An 18,692-nucleotide genomic window follows, 5' to 3' on the forward strand; every position below is an offset into this window, starting at 1 on the left:
CATAGCAAGGGGGGGGGGGGGGGGGGGGGGGATTAGTTTCACAAGGCACTGTAAATATAACTTTAGTTAACAAAAGTAATTACAATTTTTTTTAATACTACTTCTCTCTAACATCTCTTATAGTGAGATTGATCTTGTGTTCTCCTCAGCAAGTTGCCTCAATGGGAGTTTTCTATCTTCAAGGTACTGTATGGATTTCCTGATTTGTTCTGTAGTACTTCAATAGAGATTTGGAATCTCCAATGCATGTTGTGGTACAGAAAAAAATTGTTTGGCCAGCTCCATTCAGGTCAAGAAAGTGACCAATCTTCATTTTTAAAAGGAAAAGACTGAAAAGATTTCAAGATTTTGAATGTAGATATCTAGAATTCCATACATATTGTGAAAGGTAAAATTACAGAATGTGACATCGATATAAGTCTTTGTAATTTAAAGCCATTTTAACATTTTATGTAACAGTAAATATCCAGCAGCATTTTCCCCTATATTTTAGAGAATGTTTCTTATTTCAGTGGCAATATTGATTTATTTACATTTACAGCATTTGGTGGATGCCATTATCCACTGCGACATCCATATTAATCATTGTTTGCACAGTTGGTGAAGGATGTATGTTTAAAAGTAATACAATACAGCATTTTTATGTTCTAAAATTGTGAAAACAAGTTACTGAACAGTTACTTATAATGCAGGTAAACATTCTGATTAAAGGCTACTTATTCCATATTCCAAGATTTTTTGTTGTTAATATGCAAGTAATTATTTTCCAGTCATCCAGATCACTTCAACACTAGCAGTAAATGTTCAGGTGTAGATGCCAGCATCGCTCGCATCTTGTTCCACAGACTTATCCAGCCTGAGTATCCATACATTTCACAACAAGTGAGTTTTTCAGTGGCCTAATTTTCATTGTATTTGCATTTTTATTAGAATTTACCTTGTGAATAATTTTGATTTTGGTTTTATTTCTGTAATGCAGGTTGCTGCCAGTTTGGAGAAGAACTTAATCCCCAGCCTCAACAGCTCTCCTCCAGACATAGAGGCACTTAGACTCTACCTCACACTTCCACTATGTCCTCTGTTCAGTAACCCCAACACTTACCTCACACTTGCCATCCCTTTTGCCAAAGCGGTCATCAGCCTGAAGTGTGCTCCCATCAAGGTACTTGGTAAGTGTTCTACGTTGGTTAATTATGCCATTAGGTGCACATTAGTGGTCATTTTTGTCATTATTTCAGTCTTCATGTAAAAGACTTGACTACACCAAATTTTCATTGTAGTCAATTTCTATGTAGTATTCCAGGTTCCTCAACCACTCAACTATGTTGAGCTTATCTCCATTGCTCTTGTCACGGCAGGAATATTTTTTTAAGATTAGAAGGACTAAAAATGCCAAGCGCCGGTCATTGGAACGCAGCAGTCACCACAAGAAATAATTGTTTGCACAGGATCCAGTTTCAGAACCCCCCCTTTCATGACTTAAATTGTAAAATTATTCCTGTGCAAGCTAATTTAAATCGATTTTGCCCTTCTCAATGCAATTTTTCCAACATCGCCAGCATTTCAAGACTGTGATTCTCTTTTCTACCAGCAGATGTTGCAAATGTTCATTTGTCAATACGTATTTACTGTAAACAAATGAAGAACAATCATTTCAAAACAACGAAAGAAAACAAAACTAATGTTTCTATAGTCTTATTATATTATATATATTATAACTATATTAAATATTTAAATTTAGAAATGAAATTAATCATAGTTACAGCTGAATGTGTGAATCATGTTTTGGTTAATGCTTATGCTTAATAGTTTGTAGGAATTTTGCCAATTGTAACCAAATTCAACGTCAGGATATGATCACTCCTTTCCAAACAGGGCTAATAGATAACATTTGTTATATAAATGCATTACATTTATGTAGGCTTATTATGAAAATTACTATAATGTCTTGTTGAAGTGCAGGTGTTTTCCCAATAAATCACTTTTGTACAATATATATTTATTTTGCAAAAGATAAATTTTGTATTGAAGGGGCTAAGCAACTGATCACGTGAACATGAAGTGTGCGTCATTTTGTCATTTTGATACCAAAATGGCAGACTGTAGACCAGGGGTCGGGGGGTGGCGAGTGTAAATTGTTAGCGGAGGGGAGGTGTAAATGGTCACAAATTAAATATTATATCGCGATCGATTGCCAAGTATAAACGCCTCCGCCGCTCGCGCAGGTATTTTGGACATGCTGGTCCAGCGTGTCGCGTGCCATACGTTGCCGACCCCTGTTGTAGACGGTCAACCAGTTTCAGCGGTGGAAAATTCAATTAAAACAGGCGCATACACCACAATTAAGCCAACTACAGGAAAGTCTGATGTATGGAAGCCATATTCCATTGTAATTACACCCCCCCACCCCCCTCCGTCAACGATAGACACATGCCGCTAAAAAATAAATAGGTAGATCTTTATAGGCATCCTCAATAGTAATACCTGTATTTTCCGACGTCATACTGGCTGCTTCCTGGATCACAAATCTCGCGAGAGTTACGATTTTTAACGCGACGAGAAATCTCGCGGAGTTACGTCTCTCGTCATATGTTGCATACAGAGTGTTTCCTACCTGCGTTTTGACCTCTGCCTCATTTTCAGCCTGACTCCTTGGATTGTCGTGAACTCTGCTTAGCTGGTTTGACCCTGGACTGTTTGGATTCTAAAGTAAAAGAGACCCATTTAAAAATAATAAATAAGATATATCCTGTAGCCATGTTTCTTGAAAGAAGATTTAAACTTGATGTGGAGTCATGTTAGGGCTGTCGCAATAACCGCAATATTGTAATACCGCGATATTCACCTGCCAACCGCAGGGAATTCCAAGCAACCGTCACACCGCGATGTTCGTGTTTTCTTTTTTTCCACAAGGTTCTTCTTGTTTTACACGTAAGCCACTTCGCTGCGTGTGCGGTGGATGTTAATTACTATTTAAAAACGTTCGTATCCGTTGCTTCTGAGTGGCCTTTTTATGGAAACAATTGCGGCTACTCTGGTCGCAAAACCAAATGTGACTTCGCCAGTTTGGGAGCATTTCAGCTTTCAACCGAATGAAAAGAGAGAGCCGGACAATTTAGACGAGGCAATATGCAAAATCTGTGCGCGAAAGGTTGCTGTGAAACGGGGAAACTAAGAGAGCTCGCGCACATGAGCTCGAGCTACCTGCACGAGCCCTAACGCAGATCCCATCGCCTGGTGGCGCGACAACCAGGTTAGATTTCCTCTGCTTTCTAAAGTGTCCCGCAAGTACATGTGTATTTGTGCAACGAGCACACCACCAGAGAGAGTTTTTAGTGCTGCCGGAAACATTGTTACCCCACTTAGATCCTCTCTGAAACCACATAAGGTGAACATGTTGGTTTTCCTAGCACGTAACAAGGACATGATAACGCCGGACTAAACCTAGACTTTATTACTAAAGGAAGGGTTTCGTTTTCCTTCTTTTTTTTAAACGAATTCTGATCTCATGTGCTCAAGTTTTTTTGCCTTCTTTGCACAGCGCAGATCAATCGTAGGCTATAAGCTGGACTTTGTTTCCATGAAAGAGTAAAGGAGTGTTCTTATTGCGCGTCATTAGCCTTACGTGCTCTGCATTTAACAGTAAGGACTGTTTAATTTGTCCTACAACTGTGTCGGCTTTGTTATAAAAATATAATATTCTTAATAACAACTGCAATAAAAACGTGTTTATAATAGCACTTAAATCAGGATATGTTTGTGAAAACAACAAAAATGGCGATAATACCGCATATCGCGGTGTGGAGCCCTGTTAATTTACCGCAGTGGAAATTCTTACACCGCGACAGCCCTAAGTCATGTGCCTTTTGTAAGTCAGAAGATGAATTCCAGGAGCATTTGTTTTTTCATGTCAATATTCACAAAGTTTTTGCATGGACACTAGAAACTCGATTAATCTCAAACTTAACATTCTTTCTTTGGATACCATAAGACTTTTACTTTATGCGGAAAACTTCTTTTCTCTTTATGATTGAATTATTAAAGAATCATTAAGTAGATAAAAAAAAAAACTTGGAAAATGCTAGAATCATCTCACACCAGATTTCCCTATAAATCTATAGTTCTAATCTCATTATATGGCTTTGCTCCTCTGTTTTATATATGTGCTGTATGTGTATATGCATATGTTTATTATTATTATTAATTGTCTACTGTCAACGTGTCATTATTTTGCCAGCACAAGTTCATTTAAAATGATATTGATTCTACAGGGTCTATGCTGACTTTTACTTTGCAAAAGTTTGGTCATTCTCCTGTAGAGAAATTTGTTTGTTTGTTCAGCACCGAAAGCTAGTGTTTCCTGTATGTAGTTAACGTATGTGTAGCCGCTTTACGTGAATGTCACCTTCTCACAGGTCCACTGCTAAATTGCCAGACATGTTGTGTGTGAATAAAATTTTCGTTTAATCAGTGCTTAATGTCATGCAGAACATTTCAGGATGCATGGCTTGAAATGGCATTCGGTCTTTTGAATTTGCATTGAATTAAGATTGTTTTTTGACAACATATTCAGGGGTAATATGTTCGATATGGAAACACTGCAGTCTCGAGGTGCCGTCACTTCGTGAGTAACATAATTGTGGGAAATGTAGTTTTTGGTCACTGCACATTGACACTTTTTTTTATTTTTATTTTTTTACATGTGGCTTTTTAAGCTCTTGCGGGCCACATAAAATGACGCGGCGGGCCACGAATTTGACACCTGTGGCATAGAGTACACAAATACAAACTATGCAGCGTTTCAACACAACTTTAACCTAAATATCTAAAATCCTATGACAGCCTAAAATGGACACTTGCTGCTCATCCAACACTTCTCAGTCTTGACCATTTGCTATTTTATTAGAATAAGGGCGCGTGGCTGCCAGATTTTGAGAAGTATGCAAATACCAATTAATATTGATACTAATCAATCGCCATTGCTCATCATTCTCATGTAATAAAGTCCATGTGTTATCCTAATATTACTACCTGCTTATGTACTACACTTTCCCTCAGTCTGTCCCTCGGTTTCTCTTTCACAAGCCTGCATCTCTGGCTGCTGCTCTCCCTGTCTGCTGCTGCTGTCTTCACCTACAGAGGACGCGGAGGCTACAGCAGCGAACATGTCTGTGGTTTTTACACATTTTGTAGCATCTACATTGAGACTCTTCAATTTCTTCACGCGTAACTTCTCCGCACCCACTTTCTGTCGCTTCTTTTGCTCCATGCTGCCTCTCCTTTAACAACGCGCTCAACACTGAACGTAGCGGGAGTTACAGCAGACCACACAGAGAAAGGGAGGGGCCGCTTTCATCCTATATCCTGATTGGTTCAGTCCACTGTCTATATTGAAGATGGGCCAATGGGCTGCCCCCTCTAAATTGTGGGCCGGTCTCTAAGGAAAAAAGGGAGGAAAAAAATCCATCGCCCCCCGAAGACTGTCGGCCCACCGGGCAAATGCCCAGTACTCCAGATTACCAGTCCAGCCCTGTCTGGAAGGCTTTCTAGAGTCTGGATGCACATGTCTAGTGCTAAAATCTTCTCAGTCTCAGTATTTAATCTGCACTTCTCACAGATAAAACTATCGCTAACAAAGAGTAGCTAAACATGATGCATTCTACACACTGAAGAGAGCTCTGTATGTTGAGGAATTTTAAAGTTTTGAAAATAGCTGTTTATTCTCTTAGCCTTTTGTGTTGCCTGGTTATCTGTGGACTGGCAGAATGTTATCCAGAATGTTATCTGTGGAAAGGCTCTTCAGGACTAGTCCTGCTATTTGAAGACACTTGGCTATAGCTATTTTGTTGTCTTTTCTTTGTTTATATGATTGCAGGATAAAAAAAACTTGTGCCTATTTGCAATGCAATTGTACTTGCAATTCATTTCCTACTATTGTTACAACCCAATGAAAAAATGGCTCACTAGTCAGGGAAGCAACATAAAAAAGACAGAATTTTTCAGCATTCTGTACCATAATCTTCGCTTATTCTTTTTTTATACGTTATTACCCAAATCCCTATGAAATAACTAGGAGAGAAAGGCAAAGAAACAACTCACCCCTACAACTCTAAACAAATTTACAAATAATGAATTTACAAATACTGTTAAGTCAAAACATATACATAAGAGCACAAACATTTCAAATAAGCCTGCACGAGCCTATTAGCATTACTTCTTAAAAAGCTTCTGAAAGCTCATGAAAGTTGAGAATATTATCTAAAAGTCCAACTCAAGGAAACTACCACAATATTCAGAACTATCCCATTTTATTTAATGGCGCCTTTCTAGCACCCAAGGATACCATACAATAAAAGACAATTATGAAATTAGACAGAGGAAATAAACATTGAAGATAAAACTAAATTAAATAAAATATTCCAATCAAGACAGAGGACGTTTTTATAAAGAAAATGCAATTTTAAACAGATGCGTTTTGAGTCTGGATTTAAATTCTGTGGGTGAGTCTGTATTCCGGAGCGCAGATGGTAGTGAGTTCCAGAGTCGGGGAGCAGAGCAGCTGAAAGCTCTGCTCCCCATAGTGACAAGACGAGCAGAGGGTACAGTTAACTGTATGGAAGATTAAAGAAGTTCATTCATTATTAAAGAAGGGGGCCCAGGACAAAGCCATGGGGCACACCTGACGTAACCAAGGAAGGCTGGGATATGAATGATTTAAATTGGATGACCTGAGTGCGGCCCAAGAGGTAAGATTTAAACCAATTGAGTACGATATGATGTAAACCGATGGAATATAGCCTATTGAGAAGGGTGGTGTGACAAATGGTATCAAAGGCCGCACTCAGGTCGGGAATGGTAACTAGTCTAGAATCAGCTGCCATAAGATGGTCGTTTTAAGAAGAATAAGAAATTTTAAGAAGAGCTGTCTCTACACTATGAAGAGGGCGGAAACCAGACTGGAACTGTTCATACAAGTTATTATAAGTTAAGTGGGAGTGAAGTTTAGCAGCTACAGTTTTTCAAGAATTTTGGATATGAAGGCAAGATTTGAGATAGGATGTAGGTTATTGAAGTTAGTTGGGTCAGCACCAGGTTTTTTGAGTATTGGAGTTATTACAGCGGATTTGAGGGAAGGAGGAACCGTTCCAGTCAAGAGAAGAATGAATTATGTTGGAGATTAGAGGAACCAGAGGAGTGATACAAGCTTTGATAAGTACTGTAGGAAGGGGATCTAATTGACAGGTGGATGACTTGGCCTTGTGGATTAGGTCAGAGAGCTCTACAGAAGTGGGAAGATAAAAGGACGAAAAAGCATGAGTGGGTGAAGAGCAGTGTTGGGAACGTTACTTTAAAAAAATAATTAGTTATAGTTACTCACTACTTGTTCAAAAAAGTAACTGGGTTAGTAACTGAATTACTCTATAATAAAAGTAACTCGTTACCAGAGAAAGTAACTATTTGCGTTACAGTAAAAAAAAGTTATATGTCAATGAATAAGGATTTTTTTGAAAAAGCAGTTTTTGCAGTCAGTTGAAATGAGTAGATCAGAAAGGTGTTTAAATTTTGATATTTATTGCACATCCACAGACCAGTGCAGGATAAAATCCTTTAATATACCAAATCTTTGTAAAAAAAAAAAAAAATTAAAAATAGTAAACAGTTACACTATATAAAGTGCATTTACATCTATCAAATAAAATTAAATTCTCTCAATCTGAGACAACTGTTTGTTCACAACAGAAGTAAACTTAACAATACAACCTCTATTCTTAATTAAATAATTCAAATACCCAGTCTGGTAGACATTCAGGAACTTCAGGTATTTTCTTAAATAATGTTTATATCGCCACCTTGAAAATGCTAATTTTTCTTCGGCTTGCTCCTGACTCGCCATTTCTGTCTCTTCTCCGTTTGTGTCGTGTGCTTCTGCGCGCATGTAAAAACACTGGCTCTGATTGGCTACCATAACGCTGCCTTAGACAATCGCTTTAAACAGGTGTTACACCGAGAACCGTGATCTATCGAGATCTGTTACTTCTCACTAGTCTGGGCAGCGGTCCGCTCGCATTACTGTTAGTATATCAATATATAGTAACGCACCGCTTTTAATGACCAGTAACGTCAACGGCGTTGTAACGACAGGAACGTTCTTTTTAACGGCGTTATTCGCAACACTGGTGAAGAGACAGCAGATGAGATGTAAGTGGTGGGTTCTGGACTGAGATTCAGTTGTATGTTCTGGATTTTTTTCAGTAAAGTTACAAAATCAGCTGAGTGAACATTGAGAAAAAGAGTATCAGAAGCTTGGTTAATGTTTTTGAGTACAGCGAACAATGATCTAGAATTTCCCACATTAGAACAGATGATATTTGAGTAGTAAATAGATTTAGCATTGTTGATGGAGTCCTTGTAATGTAGAATATGGTTAAAATACAGTTCTTTAAGAATGATCAAACCAGTTCTCTTATGGAGACGTTCAAGTTGTTGTCCTTTAGCTTTCATTAGCTGGAGTTCAGGTGTAAACCAGGGAGCTGTACGTGAGAAGGTGACAGATTTTGTTTTTAGTGGAGCAAGAGAGTTGAGAATATTTTGAAGTCCAGAGTTATAATGTCGAACCAAGTCTTCTGGAGTGGATAAGTTCTGTGTGTCCATGCCCAGAGTGGAATCAATATTCAAAGAAAAGGTGTCAAGGTCAATATTCTTAATATTGCGGAAGGAGATGGAATGGGGAAGTGACTTAGTAGCTGGGAAAGGAAGATTGATGTTGAATGTAAGGAGGAAATGATCAGATATGGGAAGTTCATCTGTTTTTATAAGAGAGGGAGAAACTCCAGAGCAGCAGATTAGGTCTAAAATATGTCCCTTACAGTGTTTGGGACTTTAATGTATTGTTGGAGACTGTGACTTTCAAGATAGGATGTGAAATCTTTAGTTAGACAGTTATTAGTATTGTCCGTGTATATATTAAAGGTTCTTGGCCCATTGCTGGAGCATAGTGCTAGTTATCCAGGTATTAATTTGTGGGCTGATTAAGTCTTACACTTGCATGTAAGTGATCCAGGTTGTGTTCACGCTGGTCTACATGGTCTTTTGTGTTTTGCTGAAGAGATATATTTACCAGTTATTTGCAGTGTTATCTATGATAGACTAGATACGATTCATTTTCATAGTATGAATGTTTAAGAATGTCTTCTTATTATTGTATTAGTGTAGAATTTACAAACCTGGAAGTGCAAGAATTTTAGGGCTTGTTGGAAAAGTACATAATCCTGTGTTTGTGATAAATAAATTTATATTGTCATTGAGTTGAATAAAAGAATTACTGTTAAGAGAGGCACATGCATTAAGTGGAAGGAAGGAAGATGGAAAAAGACAAAAAGAGAATTTGATTGATTATATACTCTGTCCATGGAACTTAATGCCAAAAATGCATAACCTGTTTTGTTTTATTATGATATGCAATGTCTTGCTCTTCTTCTTAAATAGCCATTATGTATGAGTTACACACATTTAACATGAAATGTCTACAAAATATCTTGATAAGAAATTGTTTAAAAATGTGTATTAGCCACATGAGCATGATTGCAAAATCATTCCTGTACAGAAATAGCATTAAAAAAATGTCTAATATCAGGATAAGCATAAGCAGTATGTGTGTAAATGGTAAGGAGAAAAACGTTTGACTTGTCATGATTTATTGTTAGGCAGGGTACCCGCGGGTCCTTAAAAAGTCTTAAAATGTCTTAAATTTAGTTTTCCATATTCAAGGCCTAAAAATGTCTTAAAATGTCTGGAATTTTATGAGGGGAGGCATTAAATTATTATAAGTGTGTGTTGTTCAGTTGTTCTGGCGCGATGTGAACTTTGCCGAATCTAGCGCAATTGCAGAAAATAACCGCTCCAGGGTCCTAGTGCTAGATTCCTAGCGTTGGCGTATACGGCCTCAACAACGTCAACAATTTTCGTTCGCCAACCCCCATACCCCCCCCATCAACAATTCTCGTTCGCCAACCCCCCCGGCAACAATGTGGAACACACCTGCATCCCCGGTGATAGTATTATTTTTTCTTGTGAGAGGTATTAAAGAGGTCTTAAAAGTCATTGAATTTGAGATTTAAAAATGTGCAGATACCCTGGTTAGGTTAAGTTCTCGTTGTCCTTACCAATTATGTATTCATTAATTTATATATTTTTCTTTATGTATTTTTTAAGAGAATTGGTGGTCTCACCTTGATCCAGTTGCCTTTCAAGAACTTGTGGAATTGTATAAAGAGGTGGTTGTGTATCTGCTCCGGATGCAGAAAGTGGGAATTCCACCATCTGAGCACAGGATACTTACCTGCTTCCTCAGCATCTGTCTCAATTTTTTGGAGATACTCCACTCAGTAAGTACAGTTACATATATGATATAGTATGTTGTTAAGTTGCTATTAAACATTAGCATGTATTGCTGTGGTAGCACCAATATCAATATAGGGAGCAAAGTTGATTATAATAATAAAAAATAAATGAATAAATCTAATAGTAATTGTATATTCACACCTTTTGCTGTGAAAGTCGTAAATTAGTTCTGGTGCAACTAGCTATCATAAGAAATTTCATAGATAAAACACCTGTTCAAGGAGCACAACAGAATTTGTTTGAGAACAATCCAAAACAAACAATTTCATGAAGACCAAACATAAATGTACTACCAGTTAAAAGTTTGGACACACCTGACTAAATACATGTTCATAATAGTAAAAAATAAGAATTTAAATCTAATTGATTATGCCTAAATTTGTTTATAAGATAATAAATACAATTGGGAAAGGTGTTATATGTGAATTAATTCTCAACAAACTCACACACAATTTGACATGCACCCTCAGCATACAGTTTTAATTTGGCAAATTTTACTGGCAAATTTTGACTTAAAATTGTTTTTATTCAACCAGCAATTTTTTGACCGGAAATGACACAGCCATATCACCCAGGGATATGAATAAATTCGGGCAGTACTTTTTAAATTGGCATTTAAAATTAGGTAATAATTAATTGGGACACCACATTGTTTTAGTGAGAAATCAATTAATAATTTTTTTTATTTAATATTATCAGTTATATTATCAGTCTCAGGTGAAACATGGTTACTGATACATCTACAAAGTAATTTTAACAAAGTAATTTTAACAAATTGATCAAACAGATTGTGATTAAAACAGGAAAAACATTTTCAAATAACTCATTGGAATGAGAGAATTTATGGACAGAAGAGAAGAGGGATTCATAATCTAAGTTTGATGATCCAAAATTACAGTTACATCACATTTGGAGTTATTATGCCTTGCTTTTATTCAACAGATTCAAATTTACCATCTGTCTATGTTTAGACCAGGCTACAGCTGGGTTACTTTTGCTAACTAAACTCATGGCTCATCTTGTGATGTGGGATTACACTGTGAGTTACTGGAGGGGATGGTCTTCTGGCTATCACCAAAATCATTATATTTTTGTGGATACTGGGGTGCCCATGACTTGAGATCAGAGGCGGTCTTTGCATAGAGGCGTTGCTAGGCAATTGTCTTGGGCCCCTCCCACTGTAGGGCCCCCTTGTCTAGCTAAAGCAAGGTTCACACTACACGACTTTTCAGTCGTCAGGTTTTTGTGCCGTTCGCACTACGACTGGTCAGTTGTTGTGGCTTTCACACTACATGACTGATCGGCGACGCGAGGACACAAATTAAACGACTGGGGAATCGCCAACTCATCTGGCTGCCGTCCAAAAACACGAGAACACGAAAACAAAACACTCGCGAGAACCAGCAACACCACGTAGAAGAAAAAAACGATGTACTCCACTTTTTTTTTTTTTTTTTTTTTTTTTTTAACCGTTTAAACACTCCTCCATAGTTCCAAAATGCCAGAATTATTTCATCTCTCTGTTGCAGTGAACATAGATATAATCAATCACACTATTTCTCCAGTGCTGTCACAATAACTTAAACACAGTGTTACACACAAAGTTGTAAGAAAGGTGAGGATTTTGTGTTTGCTGGGTTACTGTTTTGAAAGCATTCTTGAAAGTTTTTTACATTCTTCAGAGATATCTTCAGCGGTGCCGCGGTTCTCTCTCCGCGTTCCCATTGGCTGTAGCTAGACGCTGTTCCCATTGGCTGTAGCTAGACGCTGTTCCCATTGGCTGTAGCTAGACGCTGTTCCCAATGGCTGTAGCTAGACGCTGCTGTTGACTCACAGTCACCGACTGGGCTAGATATTAAACATGCTAGATATCTGCCGGTCGTCTGCGATGAGCAGAGTTGCCAGGTTCGCGGTTTTCACGCCAAATTGGGCTTGTTTGAAAATCCTGCCGTGGGGTGCGGTTTTGTGAGCTACTTTTCAGTTGGGCCACCGCGGGAGTTACAAGTCAACACAAAGAATAGATCGCAATATAATACTTAATTTGTCTCACATTCGCAACACTGTTTACCATACAACAAACCATTTCGGACCATAGACCATCATGTGGCCTGAAAATTTGATAAATAATTACCAATCCCTTTCCAAATGTAATTATGATTTTATGCTAACTTCAATAAATCTCAAAGTAGTGCCATCATACTGCAATTTCAGGTGAACGAGCGAGCTGGTCAGATCATCCAATATGACAAGTTTTACATACATGAACTGGAAGAACTTGTTGACATCAGAAGTGATTACATTACTTGGATTCAGCAACAGGCATTCTCTATGGTAAAATCATGCCTTTAGTTTTTGTTGTTTTTTTTGTTGTTTGTTTTGTTTGTTTGTATAGATGAACTTGCAATGTATTGTAAAATACTCTGCTTTCACATATGGCCTTTCTTTTTGCAAAAATATCTCTTAAAAACAAAATTCTAATATTCCACTTTACTGTCCAAATCAGGGCATAGATTCTCAGGTCACCCTGTGCAAATACCCATTTATATTTGATGCCCAAGCAAAGACTGCACTACTTCAGACTGATGCTGTTATCCAAATGCAGGTTAGTTCTGGAAATTTCCATACTCTGAGGCCACCTAATTTCCATACTCTGAGGCCGCCTGTTTCAAATTCACCTCAATCTTCTCATAAGTGATTTTGTGATTAGATGGCTGTGGATCAGGCCCAAAGGCAGAATCTAAGCTCTTTCTTCCTGCCTGGGGGTGTGGCTGAGTCAGTACACCCCTGCCTTATTCTCATCGTGCGCAGAGAAAATGTCGTTGGAGACACCATGGAGGTTCTGAGAAAGTCCAAAAATGTTGATTATAAGAAGCCGCTGAAAGTAAGTGCGACCTCATCTTATCTTTAGATGGACTTTATCTTGCAATGGCCAGCAATTATAATTTTCTTGAATGCCAACTGACAGTAAGTTGGCATTCTAGAGGTCTCAGTTTGGTCATTTCTAGCGTGCACAGCATTTTTATATTTTGTGATAAAGATCTTTTTGCAATAAAAATGTTTATTGTGGATTAATCACTCTTTAGGGCCATGATCTTATTCTTATGATATTTCATATGTGGCTAAAATTGTTGTTGCTCTGTATTGATGGAAATTAATGCTCTTAGCCTGCATGCTATTAGCAAAGAAAACAAACTGTCCCTGAATATTTAGTTTCGAGAGTTCAGATCACCTAATGCAAATAGGGGAAAGTGTAAGCTCTGTTTATGAATATAGGAAGAAGGATGGATGAATATAGGAAGAAGGGAAAGAGGAATATAGGTAGAAGGGTGCTGAGCAGGGTGCTAGTTGTACTGTCAGATTCTTTATCATTATATCAATCAAGTCCTGTGAACTATTTAGGTAAAATGTCAATTCACCAGGTGAGCTAAATAGAAAGTCATCTTTTAAAAAAATAGGGGATAGAACTTTATTTGTGTGAATTTAAAGTGAATGTATTATGTTAAGTAAGCTTTACAGTCTTGAGAAAAAGACAAAATCGTACTGTTCTCAGGTGATCTTTGTTGGAGAGGAGGCTGTGGATGCTGGAGGAGTTCGGAAAGAATTCTTCTTGCTCATCATGAAGGAACTGTTGCACCCCAAATATGGCATGTTTAGGTACTACGAAGAGTCCAGACTAATCTGGTTTGCAGACAAGGTAAGGATCTGGGTTACAAACTGACTAAATGGTTGGTTCTTGAGAAAAATCATGTGTGAGATAATTATGGACGCTCAGTCTTGTTCAGATTTTTCAATCTCTGTTTTGCTCAGACATTTGAAGATGTTGATTTATTCCACCTCGTTGGGGTCATTTGTGGTTTGGCCATTTATAACCTGACTATAATTGAGCTGCACTTTCCTGTGGCCCTGTATAAGAAGCTCCTAAAGAAAACTTGCACTTTGGAAGACCTGAAGGAGCTCATGCCTGATGTTGGCAGGTGAGTAAATTAAATTGTTGTTCTGTTTTTTATTGCTATTCATATTCATACAGTTACTGGTCAAGTTATATTTTGGCCTAATAAGACTGTATATCGCTGTATATTTATGATGTCACAGAAGTCTGCAACAACTGCTGGACTACAGGGAAGATGATGTTGAGGATACATTCTGCTTGAACTTCACAGTAAGAACTGATGTGCTTTGCAGTTGTGTTACATTGCTTTTAGGTACCTAAACATTATGAAACAATTTTGTCATGTAGTGGTACAAATGGATTCTGTTCATTCATGAGAGTTGTTTTTCATATATACCTGTAAGCCAACTATACTCTCTTGGTGTTTCTGTGCTGAGTGCAGGCCACTGTGTATTAATTATGGTGATGTTGCCACATGAAAATGTACCTGCTACAGAGCATAAACAGAACACTTATGTGAATATATGTGCAGTCTGTGTTCATGTTATATATTATTTTTGGTTATTTTCTGATTTCAGATCACAGTGGAAAATTTTGGTGCTACTGAAGTTTTGGAGCTGGTGCCTAATGGAATGAACATCAGTGTAAACAATCACAACAGGTTAGTGCTGGTATATATCACTACAACAGAATAAAACACATATAACAATCAGACCAGACATGAAACATCAATGACTGACAACACAACATGGGAAACACAGGGTTTAAATATACAGGCAAACAAAGAAATACAACAAGAGCAAGAGAAATCAGTGACGGGGAAATTTGAGCTAAAAACTAAAACAAGGAAGTACATGGAAACAAAAACCAGCAAGTAAACCAAAACTAAAGGCAAAGCAGGAGCTGAGTTTCCAGATCAGCTTTTGTGGCTTTGCTGTATCCAAGGAAGAAATAATGTAAGAAAGAACTTTATTGATCTCTGAGCAAACTGCAGTACTATAGTAGCAAGACATAAAATACACAAATAGATGCACATTAAGCAGTATTAAAGGGGGGAATAAAAAAACAATTCTAAAAATAACAATATATCTATTTTAGACCATTATTAACATTTAAAATGAAATGTGAAATGTGCCATATTTGTCAATAGTGATTTTTTTCACCGCAATCGAAATTTGTCCTCCGCATTTACCCATCTGTGCAATTAGAACATACACACACACTAGTGATTACTAGAGGGCTGTGGTGCACACGGTGGGCAGCCCTAGCCCGCTGCCCGGGGAGCAGTTGGGGTTAGGTGCCTTGCTCAAGGGCACCTCAGTCATGGCCTCAGGTCTGGGAATTGAACCCACGACCCTCCAGTCACAAGACCAGTTCCCTACCACAGGACCATGACTGCCCCTTTTTATGTTCATAGGAGTGAATTTGGGTAAATGAAGTATTGTTGTTTGTAGATAGAAGTGTCCTTTTATTTAAATCTGTCAATTAATTGATCAATTATTTGATCCATTATCCATTATTTATGGAATCTGTTGTAAATTAATTGATCATCACTGTGTATTCTATTCATCATGCGTTTAATATGCTTTTTATCAAACAATTTCATTATAAACTTAATTATATTAAAATGTCAAATATTTTAAATGGAATATGTATAATATAGGACTAAGTGCTTTACAGGGTGAAGCTATGATTTGCAGTGGACAATTTAGGTTTGTACATAACCAATTAATACAAACTCTTTAATGTACCCTTTACAGGCAAGACTTTGTAAATGCTTATGTGGACTACATTTTCAACAAGTCTGTGGCCACCCTTTTCAACGCATTCTATGCTGGATTCCACAAAGTATGTGGAGGGAAAGTTCTGGAGCTGTTTCAACCCAATGAGCTACAAGCCATGGTGATAGGAAACACTAATTATGACTGGAAGGAACTAGAGAAGGTATGGAAGTGTACATTATAGAAATCATTGTTTGAGACAGTATCAACTTCGACAACTTGGAAAATGGTTGATGACTATGATGTGTAGGGGGAAAAGAGACAGTGATTATTATTTCACTTATTTGGTTACATTTGACGCTTAAATACCACCTAGACTAATTCAATTCCAGCACTGCAATGACATGACATATATCAGACTACATGTGTTTGGTGGTATGCAGCATTTTTTTGTTCTGTTTTTGGAATTACAGGAAAATCCTGTAATTGAATTGGACACTTGTTAGTGCTTAGGTTTGATTCTTGACCAAGATTTTAATCATTGTTAATTTTGTGTTAAACCTAAGAGATTTTTGAGAAGGTGAATAAAATTAGGTTCATTTGATGGAATTTGATTTGATTGTAAAAATATTTCAGCTTTTCCTCTGACATTAGACCATTATATGTACTCATGTGGGCTATATTAGTGACCAATTTTGTAATTTATTTTTCCATCTTGAAAAAATGGCTTGAAGCTTGTTGTGTTTAAAATGTATATATTTTGGTGAGATCACTTTATATAAGATAAATATTTCCTTACATAATATGAGTGACGAGGAATTGTTTTGATTACCATCAGAGTGCAGAATACAAAGGGGAATACTGGGCTGAACATCCCACCATCAGACTATTCTGGGACGTTTTCCATGAGTTATCATTGGAAAAGAAGAAGCAGTTCCTCTGTAAGTGTGAAGAATTTCCTACATATTCATATAGAAATGATAATATGGTAAAAATGCTCCCAGGAGTTAACTTGGCCATTTGTTAATTGATTTTGGTCTATGCATTTGGTTGGTTTGCAGTGTTTCTCACAGGAAGTGATCGTATCCCCATTCTGGGCATGAAGAGTCTTGGGTTGGTTATCCAGCCCACACGGGGGGGAGAGCACTATCTTCCAGTGGCCCACACCTGCTTCAATCTTCTGGATTTGCCCAAATATACCAGCCGTGAGAAGCTCCAGGAGAAGCTTCTCCACGCCATTGAACATAACCAGGGCTTCAACCTTGCCTGAAAGTTGTCAGCTATAGAACAGAAATGATCACCAGACCACAGACTACAAATTGACCCCAGTTATAAAAACTCTAAGATTGAGATAAAATTTTTATATGATACTGTTATTAATCCCCTGTGGGTGTATTAGGTTTTGCTACTGAAGGACATGCATTTAGGTTGCAGCATTTTATTTAGTCACTGGGGGCAGCATCTGTCTGGTAGTGTTTACCACACTGCAGGAATGTGGGATTTTCTCCCTTTCCATTTTGTGCCAAGATAAAATATGTAGGCAATTAACTGTCTGTTTTCTGCCTGATTCATTACAAGATACTGATTAAATTTTAGATTATACAGTTTGTTTAATGGGTTGATGGGTGGATAAGCACTGTTATTGAATAATATTTTTCACAGGCTGTGTTGGACAGGATCTTTGATGGGGCTAAGCCAGAAATAAAAGTACAGCATTTTGAATTCTTGGTCCTTTTATTAATATTCATTTTATTAGGAATAAGTTGCATAATATCAACACTTGCAGTACATAAAATAAGCTCATTGATTATAACATGCAGTATCAACACGTAAGCATGAAATACATTGATCCTATAAGATAACTTTAATGGCCACCCAAGTTTACTAATAAATTATATTCAAATTGATAAACATCAGTAGTGTCAAACCTACAAGACGTTTTGTAACTTTTTAAAATATATTTCACAGCCTAATTTCAAAATAACACCACAAAGTGTATTAGAATAGAGCAAGCAACTCAAAAGACAATTACTTAATTAGATTCATAAAATTTTAAGAAAGATAAAAAAATGTATTTGAAACCCTAATTAGTTATTTGTGGGCCAAATGAATCTTTTGTTGGCTTATATGTTTTTTACACAGTTACAAACAACCCATTTGTTGCCATACAATTAGCCAGCTCTGTCTCTCATCGGTGAGTTTCTGATCATAGACCAATTTCTAAGTTCTTTGGGTGACAAAACATTCTCAGCACAGTAGGCATTCTGACATGGTAGTGTAACGGTGTTGCAGTGGTGTAATTGTTCAGTATCACTGCTGAGTTGAGAGCGCTATACTGTGCTGACTACAGCTTGGGCATTGTTAGGCAGCACAATGGAAAATGTCCACGGTATAATGGATGAATAAAATTTGACCTAATATCGTAAATGTATAGTGTAAAATGGATGAATAAATTTTAAGCTAATACCAGCAGGAGTCCTGTGGTAAGAAACAAGACAATTGATGGACAGAGTGGCGAGGGACAATGCAAGGATGTTAGTTGATAGTAGCACTTACACATTTATAGGGTGACATGAGTGTAGCCCTATTTCCGTATGGACTACTGAGAAATAAAGGGAAATTCAAATCAAAGCTTGATGTCTTGATCATTGATCAAGATCATTGATTATTTCATGTATGCC

General features: G+C 37.4%; 1 protein-coding gene across 1 annotated transcript in view; it reads left to right on the plus strand.

The window, feature by feature from the left end:
• herc4 (HECT and RLD domain containing E3 ubiquitin protein ligase 4) overlaps nt 1-17,733 on the plus strand; it is a 42,712-nt gene extending 24,979 nt beyond the window's left edge. Inside the window, exons 11-24 of the mRNA XM_076975511.1 lie at nt 124-183; nt 771-882; nt 980-1,169; nt 10,213-10,385; nt 12,613-12,732; nt 12,905-13,003; nt 13,109-13,282; nt 13,952-14,095; nt 14,209-14,375; nt 14,494-14,560; nt 14,869-14,951; nt 16,051-16,234; nt 16,850-16,952; nt 17,073-17,733. Coding sequence (XP_076831626.1) covers nt 124-183; nt 771-882; nt 980-1,169; nt 10,213-10,385; nt 12,613-12,732; nt 12,905-13,003; nt 13,109-13,282; nt 13,952-14,095; nt 14,209-14,375; nt 14,494-14,560; nt 14,869-14,951; nt 16,051-16,234; nt 16,850-16,952; nt 17,073-17,281 — 1,885 coding nt within the window. The 3' untranslated portion in view covers nt 17,282-17,733. The remainder of the gene's footprint in view (nt 1-123; nt 184-770; nt 883-979; nt 1,170-10,212; nt 10,386-12,612; nt 12,733-12,904; nt 13,004-13,108; nt 13,283-13,951; nt 14,096-14,208; nt 14,376-14,493; nt 14,561-14,868; nt 14,952-16,050; nt 16,235-16,849; nt 16,953-17,072) is intronic.
• The last annotated feature ends 959 nt before the right edge of the window (nt 17,734-18,692 follow it).

Source organism: Brachyhypopomus gauderio, chromosome 15, assembly GCF_052324685.1.
Source record: "Brachyhypopomus gauderio isolate BG-103 chromosome 15, BGAUD_0.2, whole genome shotgun sequence".
NCBI lineage: Eukaryota > Metazoa > Chordata > Actinopteri > Gymnotiformes > Hypopomidae > Brachyhypopomus > Brachyhypopomus gauderio.